This window comes from Xenopus tropicalis, chromosome 3 (genome assembly GCF_000004195.4).
Source record: "Xenopus tropicalis strain Nigerian chromosome 3, UCB_Xtro_10.0, whole genome shotgun sequence".
NCBI classification, from domain to species: Eukaryota; Metazoa; Chordata; class Amphibia; order Anura; family Pipidae; genus Xenopus; species Xenopus tropicalis.
In genome coordinates this window covers 57,627,793-57,641,634 of record NC_030679.2, presented here as the reverse complement: position 1 = coordinate 57,641,634, position 13,842 = coordinate 57,627,793, and the positions used below count along the sequence as shown (strand labels likewise).

The 13,842-nt window shown below is 36.8% G+C and overlaps 1 protein-coding gene across 1 annotated transcript in view; it reads left to right on the top strand.

Moving 5' to 3' along the window:
• Positions 1-13,842, top strand: part of msrb3 (methionine sulfoxide reductase B3) — an 85,656-nt gene that overhangs the window by 53,233 nt on the left and 18,581 nt on the right. The window contains exon 6 of the mRNA XM_031898205.1: positions 3,331-3,359. Coding sequence (XP_031754065.1) covers positions 3,331-3,359 — 29 coding nt within the window. The remainder of the gene's footprint in view (positions 1-3,330; positions 3,360-13,842) is intronic.

Sequence of the window (13,842 nt, the reverse complement as noted above, 5' to 3'; positions counted from 1 at the left end):
TTTTTGCTTGAAAATTGGTTTTGGCTTTGTTTTGTACAACAATTTGAAAAGTTGCAGTTTAATGCAACAAGTTGAAAAATTCACAATATTTTCTGTGGCTTTTCCTGCGCTGGCTTTTTTTATTTTAGATTTTTTATTAAATGCCAAACATTTGTGGAAATGAGTTTATTCAAATTTTAGTAAATCTGCCCCTTAGTCTTGCAAATGCCATCCTATTCTTGCTCTTATTGTGGTAAAAATATAAAAAAAAAATTACCCTGTGTAGAGTATATATCATACACAGTGTTAAATATATAGATCTGAGAGCCATTTATAGGCAGTGCAGCCTCCCATAAGTTTATACAGATAGGCTCAGTCACTGGTTTAATTCCGCATGACAGCACATCAGTTGCATCTTGAGAAGCATTATTCAGCTGGTGTTTCCCACAGCTTCAAAGGCTTTTGAATTTACAACTAGTATTAACCTATATTTGTAGCATAAGTTTCCCACAAGGGCTAGATTTCTACTCTATTATATAAGGCTTAATATTGGGCTCATTTACTCTTGTTGCTGAAGAAGTATCTTTAGCTTGCTCTAATAAATGCAGTCATATTACAAACTTTCTGTATTAAACCAATGACATTAAGTTTAGAGATTTCCTGCAAATACTTTAAAAAGAGATTGAGGCTTATTCCCTTTATCCATGTTTAATCAGTAAATCATTCTCTGCAAGTGAATAATATATTTTCATGAACAGTGGTTTTAGTTACAAGTTTATGATCATAAAATTGCTTAGCCACAATACCCACATCTAGATAAACATATAAAAATCTTAGCTATGTATGAGTGGTCATCATTTTCATAGCCTGACTGCAAAATAAAAAGTCTTTTGACCAATGCATTGGCCCTACATGCTTATCATGCTCACTCTAGCTTCTAATAGGGGGAAAGACCACCAAGACCAATACACATGTTCATACATTTTCAAAAACAGGATTTTTTTCTAGAAAGGTATGAACTAGCATAGAAAAGGTAATAAAACCAGTAATTATGCATTGATTTTTATAGTTGTGTTTGCAGCAGTTTTAGCTAGATCTTTACCACTTCTACAATGTATTAAAGGAGAAGGAAAGGTAAAAACTAAGCAAGCTTTATCAGAAAGGTCTATGTAAATACAGCCATAAGCACAGAAATGCTGCCCTGAGTCCTCTATCAAAGGAAACACAGGATTTCTTGTCTCTTTTTTTGTAAACATGATGTTACAGTGTCTGACTTCCTTTCTCAGAAACAGCATTAATTCCAGGAGCCAGAGTCTGCTCAGTTCCCCTCTCTCTCCCTTCTCCTGCTCCCCCCTCCCACCAGGATGCTAAGAACTCCCTCCCCCTCCCTTAGGAATGTGTGATCTCAGCTATAGACTCAGGAAGGAAGCTACCTGAAATGGCAGCTGCTATGTTAAGCAAAAGGAGAAAGCTTGTAAAGCTGTTTACTCAGGTATGGTAATTGTTTCTGCAGAATAAATAAATATATTGTTGTATTAAGTGGCACTAATGTGGCAAATCTATTGTCAGTAAAATGCCAAAATGACTTCCTTCCCACCAGATCCATTGCATTAATGGTGGACTTATGCCTATAAAATATGTGTTGGGTTAAGAGACCTGTAAATGTAAAAAGAAACAAATACTTACACAAAGTGGCAGATGCATGCCAAGTAATGCCGCGTCTTGTTTATTGTAACAAATGTAATGTATCATTGAGACATCAAAAAGCAGGGTTGCTTGCTTTTGTTTACATTTTGTTTACATCAGTGAACTGATCCAAAGAAAATCTAAATATACAGAAGATGTTGCCTGTGAACTCCACTGTGCTACTCTGCATCTATATGTCAGGTTCCCAGTTTGGAATGCTTTTCTATGTAATAGACTCAGCATGAAGTGTGGCAGAGGGAGAGCAGTAGAAAGGGGCTTTTGTTTGTGAAGGGGTTTAGTTCTCCTTTAAGTATACCATTCAACGGGCTTTTGAGGAAGGAGAAGACAAGGTGTGCTGGTGAGTTATTCATTGTTTATGGACACCTCTACCTTATATAAAGCTGCTGAGAGGCTGTAAAAATATATGACCAGTGGTAAACAGATAGGGCCACTATATGGATGTCATTTTGATGTCGGTAGTAGCAATTTTATTATCATATTATCATTTTAGCATGGAACTAAAAAAAAGTTTTGGAAAATTGATGCACTTACCTAGAATTAATAAATGCTAAAATATGGGCATATTCAGGAGCATATACGTTGCTCCTAGAGATGGTATCATCATGCCGAACCTTTTACTGCTACTAAAGATAGCTAGTTTTTGTTAAATAACTATGATTAATTGACTTTGCCCCATATATCTTCTTCATAGGATTAACTTTCTTATGTCAATAATTTTGCTAATTTATGTTGGTATTGTTAATGTCACACCTGTCTGCATTTTGAGTTGCAATGAATGTCTCAGGTTCTCTATGAAACTGAATTGATCAGGCAAATAAGAAAACCTGAACAGCAATTACATACATACAAAAAGAAGGGCTATCTGAAAGCAAGGTTGTGCTTTTAAATTTAGAGATTGGCTTACATTGAATTTTTAACTGAAAAGAGTCGACTAGTGTAGAAGCTTAAGGTGGAATGTATTTATTACAGGTGATCAAAGGTTAGCAGCTTATTAACCCATAGGTGTAAATTTTTTGGCTGATTAACGACACAGAATATAGTCCTTTGCGCTAAATCTCTAGGGAAATAGTCTCCAATTTCTGCTGTGTGTTAGAGAGGTGTCTATGCCATTGGGAGAATGTACATACTGCTTACCAGGCATAGGCATTCTTAAGGCCTCTTTTGTGAAACATATACCGTACACTTCTCACTGGGATTAGAATTTATAGGGAATCACCAAAATATTTTTGTTGTTATGCATACTCAGATTGTAAGCTCTACGGGGCAGGGACCTCCTTCCTACTGTGTCTCATACCACATGGCACTTATATATATATATATACATATATGTATTTATTGTATTTATTTATTATATCACTCGTCCTCCCTGTGTGTAATTTTGTATTCTGTAAGACTGTATAGCGCTGCGTACCCTTGTGGCGCTTTATAAATAAAGTTATACATACATACATACATATCAGTTGGGATCTGTTCTTATAATATCACAAAATGAGCAATAAGAATATGCTGCAATTCAGACAAAAAAAAAAATCAACCACCCAAGTTTTACTGGTTGGACTACCTGAATATTTTAGCACATGGTCAACAATTTCAAATAATGTATTAAAATATTTTGGAAGTTTTAACATTTGCTTTTTTTTACAGGTCTGAAAAAAAGTTTGACTCCAACTCAGGTATGTGTGCTTTACAAATAAGCCCATTAGAAGAGCGTGCATTATTGCCTAGCTGATTACATTACTTGATTTAAATATGGATCCAGAACAATAGCCATCTTAATTATTATATCTCACATATTTCCCTTTGCAATATCTGGTATAGGATTAGCAGGACTGCCCACTAAACATAAGAAAAGTTCTGAGTACTTTCATAATGGGAGGAAAGGGTTTCATCTTGTTTATTATGTTGTTGTGTTATAGCTCTCATGTGATATAGTCATATTAGCTAGAAGTAACTGAGGAAAAGATCACTTGCACAGAGATCATTGTCAAAGTGTATTAATATTTCATTAAAAAGTTAAGTTCTCTATGTTGAACACAGTTTTTGAGTACAGTTATGAATTACAAGGGTCAAGCATTTTGCATTTATAAAAGGCGATATTATGGTTGGTTTGCAGTGGGTCAATGCACTTTATGTCAGTGTATGTGCTATGGACAAAGATGGCATAGAAGACAGTTCGCAAACCAGAAGTATGTATATAAGAAATAAAATACAACAGAGATTAAATTATGAAATACCATTAACTACGGCTTATTTTGGTTTTTAACTTTATAATAAGGATATAAATACAGGTATTGGACCCCTTATACGGAAACCCATTTTCCAGAAAGTTCCGAATTACGGAAAGGCCATCTCCCATGGACTCCATTTTAATCAAATAATTCACATTTTTAAAAATGTTTTTCTTTTTCTCTGTAATATTAAAACAGTAGCTTGTACTTGATCCCAATTGATCTGGATTCCAAGCATTCTGGATAACAGGTCCTATACCTGTAACAGCAAAAGATGCATAGAGGTGCATACCAAATATAGAACACTGGTACAAAATGTATAGACCTTTGTAGAATGTTTGTAAATAAAAATACACTATAATACAATACTTAGCATTTGTAAAATAACCACTAAAACCAAACATGAGTAACCTGATTGGATGGGAAAAGTTTTTTAGAATAAAAATAGAAAATGCAAAAAGTGACATATTTTTCTCTTTTTCAACATGACATCAATTGATAGGACTCTTGCTGAACATACTGTTTACCTATTATTTAATTATTAAAATTTGCATTTTTTTTGTTCTATCTTAAGCTAAATATGGCAAATGGGAAACTGAAGTTACTCCATGTTTGGTCCTCACAAGGTAGATAATTAGATTACTAGTACACAGATAAATATAAGTCCATTATGCAAAGGGATTATCTAGGAAGCTAATTACCAATACAGCAAGGACAAAATATGGAGCAGCTTTAATTTTCATGTTTGTCTTGTTTAGTTTAAGAAATAACTAAAAACAGACTTTTCATGATTAAAACAAAATGCAAAAAGTGTGTTCAGGAAAAGTCGTTTTTACTGAATTCATGTTAAAAAGATGCTGCATTTTTAAAGGGGAGGGGAAGCGTTTGAAATGTTGCAAGTTTTATTTGTCGACAAAATGAAAAAATGTGTTTAAACTGCAATAAGCTGCACTGGACTTTGTTTAAATCTCTCACATGTTGTGACTGAAACGGTGAAGGAGAAAAAACTTGAGCCAAGGATCCAACTGTATAAAATGCCTTTTAACTTACTGTGTGCATTGGTGTTGTTTTACAAGAAATTGTTTTGTGATGCTTTTGCTTATGTGTTTATTTAGATTTTATGTTTTTTATCATGAGAGGTCAACAGCTTTCATATTAAACATGAAAAAAAACTAAAATGCATGTTGTTAAAATAAATATAGTTTCCCTAATTACCAACAAATGTTTCACATCACTGCAATATATTGTGGTAAAAATGTAAGGAGATAAGGATCTGAAAGAATATTTTTTTAGTGCTTATTTTAATGAGAGTGCCTTTAAATGTGTACAATAAATTTTTAACTAATGAGAAAACACAGGCAAGAACTGACATCTAAAATCCACCAGGTGCATTGACTTCATTAACAAGCATGAATTGCATAGTGCTACTATGAAATCATCCACTAAAGTTCAAATTCTGGCTTTAATTAGACCTTTACGTCTCAGAGCAAATTGTGTAGAAAAATATTCAGTTCAATTGAGAAGAACATAGTTTTATAAGTTCTATTTCTTTTTTTCTAATAATTACAGGAAGCAATGCTATAAAACTTTCTTAGTAATATTTTTAATTCATGTGTCCATAACTGGTGCTTATTCAAACATACACTGCTGAATAGATGCAGAATCATGCTTTTGTGGCATATCAGATTCAATATCTACTAGGGATGACTCAGACTATTCTACAGTACAAATAGTGATAGTGGCAGCAGATTAAGCTTTTGAATTTGAAGGTCTCCTCAAGGATTGCTATTTAAATCCACACAATGGATTTCTCCAAAAGATTCAACATGATTTAGGTTATACTGGTATGAAAACCTTTTTTATTACCTTTTTATTTTTATTATCTTGAAATCTGTTATCAAGCTGAGTGAACTCCTATATAGCACTCCCCAAAGTAAGGACCTCCAAAAATGCAAGGGCCCTGTGATTTTAAGCAAAGAAGAAAATATCACAAACACAAAGTTTCAATAACATTTAGCAATGTGTCCACTTTAACAGGGCCTGAACAACACTGGATGAACAATAAATCTAGGCCATCTGCATGCTTGCTACCTTTCCTATAGTGAATTGCGGACAATATCAAGATAAGACTTATACTAAATTGGGGACAATCCACTACTATAATGCCCCTTCCCTATAGGTGCCCACACTAGGGCCAGGCGCTACCTTGCTATAGTAGCATAAGTCACTTCTCTATCCAGCAACTTTTGGCTTTAGTAAACTTTAGGGTGCTCATTGCCTTTATGATCCTCTTGACTGAGCAGTGCCTCAATCCCATAAGTGGATTCATCCATTTGGACCACAAACTGCTTATTAGCAACCAAAACTGTAGCCTTTATTGGGGCATCATACTGGGGCATCATAAGGAACAGAAAGGCCCCTTCACAAGCAGTTGACCAGGGAATGGTGCAAGGGAGCTTTTTCCTTGCCACTAGAAGGTTTTGCTTTGGTACTGTAGTGGAGCAGAAACTTCTGATAGCATCCTGCTATTCCTGGTAATGCTAGAACCTGGTTCTCTGTCATTGGAGTACACCATTGGCTGATTGCTTTAACCATAGCACGTTTTTGGCGTAAGTGTCCACCGCCCTCCCCCCCACCCCATATCCCAGGTACTGAACCATGCTATCCCTATTTGACTTTTGTTAGACTTGACAGTCCAGCCTTCCTGATTCTATCTAGAACCCTAGCTATGTTAGTCAGGTGTTCCTCCCAGGTCTGACAAAACACTGGTATATCATCCAGACAGGCACTAGCATTGTCTGATGTCAGTCCAGCAGCATATTTGCCAGCCACTGGAATGTAGTAGAAGCTTTTTTCATCATGCTGTGAGCAAAAGGGTGCTAAAGTATTACCTTGTATGGTCAAATTTAGTTGGTCAGACCTGCTACCTTTAACTCTTTGATGGTAATTTCTTACATATTTGTCAGTTTTAATATTGCAGTGCACTTTTGGTCTCCAGTCTGCATAAATATGGAGTCAGAAAGAGTCAAGAGAAAGGAGGCTTGAAAAATTATTATTCGAATGACAGATTGACCAGTTTTGGATGCTTTACCTAATATAAATATATAAGGCAGACAAAGAATCAAAACAAGAATATGGATTTCTTTGCTAATAATTGCCTTATAGGACAAAGGTACAGCCATAGTGAAGTAAGAGCCAACTGAAGAAAGGCAAACAAAATATACTTTATAAGCCCATAATATTTCTGGAGATTGCCTCACTTGGAAAATGGGTTAGAATTTTTCAGTTATAGGACACATTTACATTACAAAAAGTATTCAGAGTAAAATAGAAAGTGGCATTTACGGTATCTAAGGGGGCAACTACCATGTCTACCCTCACCCTATCAAGCAGAGTCTGGGGTGGAGAAGTAAACTCACCACTTTTGATTTTCTGTGCAAAACTTTTACACCTGATGTAGAATGGAGATCTTTTCAACCTCTGAATCACTTATGTTTTTGACCCATCTCCAGCAACAAAGACATTTACTTTTTTATGAGGAATTTATGGGACTAAATGATTGCAAGGGAGGAAAGATGCTGCTACTAATGACTCTTATATCAAACAAGGAAAAACAGCTTATTTGCCTTTTGGTTTTGCTTTCTTGAAGTAATTCTACATAGTGCCTCTTCCCTCTTTTAAATATTAAATATTTGATATCTTTTTAATATCTAATTAGTCATATGTACTAACAAAACCTGTGAACCAAAGAAAGGTAATTAAACAGAACCAAAGCAATACAGTAAACATACAGTCAGTGAACATCTCAGTGTTAATCGTCACAGATGTAAAACTGTATGAGCGGTGTCACTCTAACTCTGTAAGTTATATATAGTGCATCTCTACTGTGTATTCCAGTATTACTGCTGTTCTGAAGTATCTGAAATATTGCAGTTGTCTAATAAAATGTTATTATTATTATTTACACATATTTATAAAGCACCAACATATTCTGCGGCACTGTACAATAAATGGATTTATACATTAAACATTAAAAGACAACTTGTTTGGTAATCATTGAAGACGTTTCACTACTCATCCGAGCAGCTTCTTCAGTTCAACTGACTGGTATGGGAAGTCCTCAGCATATATACTCTTCCACTAATCCAATCACAATGGCACTATGTAACTCTTCAGAAAGGTGACATCTGAAACTCAGAGGTGTGAATGCTGTGGAGTTACTTTGAAAGGATTACCAAAGTCTTCCCATACCAGTCAGTTGAACTGAAGAAGCTGCTCGGATGAGTAGTGAAACGTCTTCAATGATTACCAAACAAGTCCAGTTGCTTTAGATTTATTTATACTAGATATACCATGACCTGGATGAATGAAAATCTTCATAGACATATTAAAAGACAACCAATATAAGAGGTGAAAAGAGCCCTGCCCCAAAAAGCTTACAATCTAAGTGAAGGGGTTAAAACATAAGGTGTGGAAATGGGCAAGATCAGAAATCATCAAAGTGAGAGATGTAGCATTGAATATTGCATTTAGCAGCACACTGTTAAACTAAATTAGGGTTAGCTTTTCTAAATAAATGTACAAACCGGATTCCAAAAAAGTTGGGACACTAAACAAATTGTGAATAAAAACTGAACGCAATGCTGTGGAGGTGCCAACTTCTAATATTTTATTCAGAATAGAACATAAATCATGGAACAAAAGTTTAAACTGAGAAAATGTACCATTTTAAGGGAAAAATATGTTGATTCAGAATTTCATGGTGTCAACAAATCCCAAAAAAGTTGGGACAAGGCCATTTTCACCACTGTGTGGCATCTCCCCTTCTTCTTACAACACTCAACAGACGTCTGGGGACCGAGGAGACCAGTTTCTCAAGTTTAGGAATAGGAATGCTCTCCCATTCTTGTCTAATACAGGCCTCTAACTGTTCAATCGTCTTGGGCCTTCTTTGTCGCACCTTCCTCTTTATGATGCACCAAATGTTCTCTATAGGTGAAAGATCTTGACTGCAGACTGGCCATTTCAGTACCCGGATCCTTCTCCTACGCAGCCATGATGTTGTGATTGATGCAGAATGTGGTCTGGCATTATCTTGTTAAAAAATGCAGGGTCTTCCCTGAAAGAGATGACGTCTGGATGGGAGCATATGTTGTTCTAGAACCTGAATATATTTTTCTGCATTGATGCTGCCTTTCCAGACATGCAAGCTGCCCATGCCACACGCACTCATGCATCCCCATACCATGAGAGATGCAGGCTTCTGAACTGAGCGTTGATAACAACTTGGGTTGTCCTTGTCCTCTTTGGTCCGGATGACATGGCGTCCCAGATTTCCAAAAAGAACTTTGAATCGTGACTCGTCTGACCACAGAACAGTCTTCCATTTTGCCACACTCCATTTTAAATGATCCCTGGCCCAGTGAAAATGCCTGAGCTTGTGGATCTTGCTTAGAAATGGCTTCTTCTTTGCACTGTAGAGTTTCAGCTGGCAACGGCGGATGGCACGGTGGATTGTGTTCACTGACAATGGTTTCTGGAAGTATTCCTGAGCCCATTCTGTAATTACCTTTACAGTAGCATTCCTGTTTGTGGTGCAGTGTCGTTTAAGGGCCCGGAGATCACGGGCATCCAGTATGGTTTTACGGCCTTGACCCTTACGCACAGAGATTGTTCCAGATTCTCTGAATCTTGGGATGATGTTATGCACAGTTGATGATGATAGATGCAAAATCTTTGCAATTTTTCGCTGGGTAACACCTTTCTGATATTGCTCCACTATCTTTCTGCGCAACATTGTGGGAATTGGTGATCCTCTCCCCATCTTGGCTTCTGAGAGACACTGCAACTCTGAGAAGCTCTTTTTATACCCAATCATGTTGCCAATTGACCTAATTAGTGTTATTTGGTCTTCCAGCTCTTCGTTATGCTCAAATTTTTCCAGCCTCTTATTGCTACTTGTCCCAACTTTTTTGGGATTTGTTGACACCATGAAATTCTGAATCAACATATTTTTCCCTTAAAATGGTACATTTTCTCAGTTTAAACTTTTGTTCCGTGATTTATGTTCTATTCTGAATAAAATATTAGAAGTTGGCACCTCCACATCATTGCGTTCAGTTTTTATTCACAATTTGTTTAGTGTCCCAACTTTTTTGGAATCTGGTTTGTATTTTAAGAGATGTTTTGAAGGCAGAGAGATTGGAAGAAAGTTAGACAGACCGTGGGAGCAAATTCCAGAGAAGGGGGGCAGCCCTTGCCAAATCTTGAATGCGAGTGTGTGATGAAGTAATGAGAGAGGAGTTAAGGAGCAGGTCAGTAGAGGAGCAGTATCTAGAGATAAGTTCAGAGATGTTCTTTAAAGATAAGTAAAGGCTCAGATGATGGTAGTGTTTTTGGGGAGACCTTCCACTCCTTACAAATTTGTCCAGCATCATGAGGTGTTGTTCTTCAACCCCACTGCACTATTATACATGTTATCAATAAATAAGGAAAATGGAGCAGATCTTGGAGGGCAAATTCTGATAGGAGAGGGCTCCCCAGAAATACTAACATTTATGAAAAGGCTTGTATTTTACTTTAAATAGGAAGGGAAAGTAGAACAAAAGACGTCTCCTTACATCACAAGTATTTCCACCTGAGTGATCCAATCTACATTTGTATGATTAACTTGATTAACTTAGGAAAAAGATACTTCCAGTAATTTAAAGGCATAACACTTCAGAAATTTTAATTACAGCAGTTAACATAGTTCACTATTTCCCATGCATTGACTAAAGGTAAACCATTGATTTTAGGGGAACATTCTTCTTCCAGCTGCAACTGTTCACAACATTCCTGACAGTTAAATATATCTCACATTCTCTTGTCCATTTAATGTAAACGTTTACTATTTTAAGTGGTTTCCTGAATTATACTTAAAATGAAATACAGGTAAATTGTTGATGAAACCAGGCGAAAGATGGTGCCAAGGTTTATTTCTTACCTTAAATAACAGCAATTCACAGCATCATTCAAAGTGTCTCTTTACTAGAATTCTCTTTATCCATTGTTTATAAAGAACCACCAACAGCTTGGAGAAAATTCTAATTCTCTAATTGAGGAAAACTTACATATAAATCATTGCAGCTGACACCAATCTATAATGTTAAAAAAATGTATAGACAAAATAAAACCCTCCTTTCACTTTTATTTATCAAAGGTCCAAAAAGTTCAAAGGAATTTTTGCTCCTGGGTGGTAAATGTATCTATATATATATATATATATGTGCCAGAATTTGCCTATAGATATGTTAGCTTAATAACATCATTATGGCTAGGCATTTCATTTCTGACATGCTGTTTCACTAGATATCAAAATGCCAATTAGCTCTCTTAACTACTCCTCAAAGGTCAACCTGAAGGTTAATTAGGGTGAAATTTTGGATAAAAAAATGATTAGCTACTTTGGCTGAATAACTGACAGATACCTGTCATAAACAGGTATGGGACCTGTTCTCCAGAATGCTTGGGAACTGTGGTTTTCCAGATAAGGATATTTATGTCATTTGGATCTTCATACCTTAAGTCTATTAAAAAATCATTTAAACATTAAATAAACCCAATAGGATTGTTTGTCCTCCAGCAAGTACTAATTAGAGACAGGCTTTCTGTAATTAGGAGCTTTCTGGATAATGGGTTTCCGGATAAGGGGTCCGATACCTGTACAAGGTACTGTTTTATTATTATAAAGAAAAATGAAATCATTTTTAAAAATTAGAATTATTTGCTTATAATGGAGTCTATGGGAGATGGCCTTTCGATAATTTGGAGCTTTCTGGATAGAGTGTTTCTGGATAACGGATCCCATAACTGTACTTAAAGGAGAAGGAAAGGTAAAAACTAAGTGAGCTTTATCAGAAAGGTCTATGTAAATACAGCCATAAGCACTCACAGAAACGCTGCACTGACTTCTCTGTAAAACGATTGGTTGTATCTGTTTTCCTGTGCCACAGACACGCAGCTTTCAGCTTCCTACTCTCTCCTGGTCCCCCCCCCCCTTCCTCAAGAATGCTAAGAACTCACTCCCCCCGCCTTAGGAATGTGGATCTGAGCCAATCAGCAGGAAGCTGACTCATAGGGGCTGATTTACTAAGACACGATTTCGAGTCCGAATTGGAAAAATTCCGATTGGAAACGAACATTTTGCGACTTTTTAGTATTTTTTGTGATTTTTTCGGCGTCTTTACGATTTTTGCGTAAAGTCGCGCCTTTTTCGTAGCGTTAAAACTTAAAAGGCGCGACGTTTCGCGCAAGTTTTAACGCTACGAAAAAATCGCGACTTTGCGCAACTTTCAGAATGGCTACGAAAAACTCGCGTTTTTACGCAAAAATCGTAAAGACGCCGAAAAAATCGCAAAAAGTATGAAAAAAATCGCAAAATTACCGATCATTACGAAAAAAACGCAATCGGACGCATTCGGCCCGTTCGTGGGTTAGTAAATGTGCCCCATAGTCTCACTAACTGAGCATGTTCACTTGGTCTGGGTGTCTGTGCAGGAGCGAGGCATTATGGGAACTTTCTTTACACAGCTCAGCGTTTTTTCTTCCTGTTTGGCTTCAGATCTTCTGAACAGGAGAAATATGGGGAGACTTAAGGGCACTATTGAGACAACTGAAGGTATGCCTGCAGCTTGAGATTAACTCTTTACTAACCTTTCCTTCTCCTTTAACATTGTTATTTGTTAAGGGGGGGGGGGTTGCCCCCAAAAAACACTGATTTAGACAATACCTGGGCATTAGTATTGTTTGTTATCTCAATATTTGTGTTTTATGATCCAAATTAGTGTTTCCCTCTAAACAAGTGATCCCCAACCAATGGTTTAGGAGCAACATGTTGCTCACCACCCCTTTGATGTTGCTCCCAGTGGCCTCCAAGTAGGTGCCCATTTTTAAATTTCTGGCTTGGAGGCAAGGTTTGGAAGCACAGAGACACAGTTCTACTCCAAACAGAGCCTCCTGCAGGCCAGCAGTTCACATGGGGCTACCAAATAGCCAATCACAGTCCTTATTTGACATCCCCAAAGAACGTTTATCATGCTTGTGTGGCTCACCAACACTTTTTATATCTGAATATGGCTCATGAGTACACAAGGTTGGGGATCCCGATTCTAAGCAAAGGGCTTAACCATATTTTGCAGTTTTGCAAATCATCTACCCATTTAGCCAAGTGGCACTTATGTATGCAGCTGAAAGCTAGCTATACATGCATGCAAAAATCCATTCCATTGGCCAAATAGGAATGTATGCTAACCCATTAGTAGAGGAATAAATCTACCTGATAGATGCGGTAGAGGTAGCCATAGTTTATGCCATGTACATGGGGTGGTCAAGACTGGCAAAGTGGTAGACACTGGGACTCATTTATAACACTGGCAAATTTGCGCCTGGGCAGTCGTCCATAGCAACCAATCTGAGATGAGATTTTAACAGCTAGCTGCAGGTAGAACAATGAAAGCAAACTTTTGATTGGTTGCCATGGGTTACTGCCCAGGGGCAAACGTGCCCAGTCTTTATAAATGACCCTACTGAGTGATGATGGCAAAACTGGAAAAACTTGTGAGTTGTTACCTATGGCAACCAGTCAACAATTAGCAGTTAGCTCTGGTCAGTCTGTCTATAAATAATGAAACCTCGCACTACCCTAGTTTATCGTACAGGGTGCGCACTGTGTAATATAATTGATATACAACAGAGAAAGAAAAGACACAGTTTTCTGGCACACCTGTATAGTTTCTAAAATATAACCTTTAATTTAATTCATTGGCTAAAAACCTTAAGATTAAAATGAACAAAAAAGGAAAGATTTAAAATACAAAGACACACGTCCTAGATCTGTAACATGTATTGAACTTCAATACTCAGCCAGTAATTGGCAACTTTGTTGCTT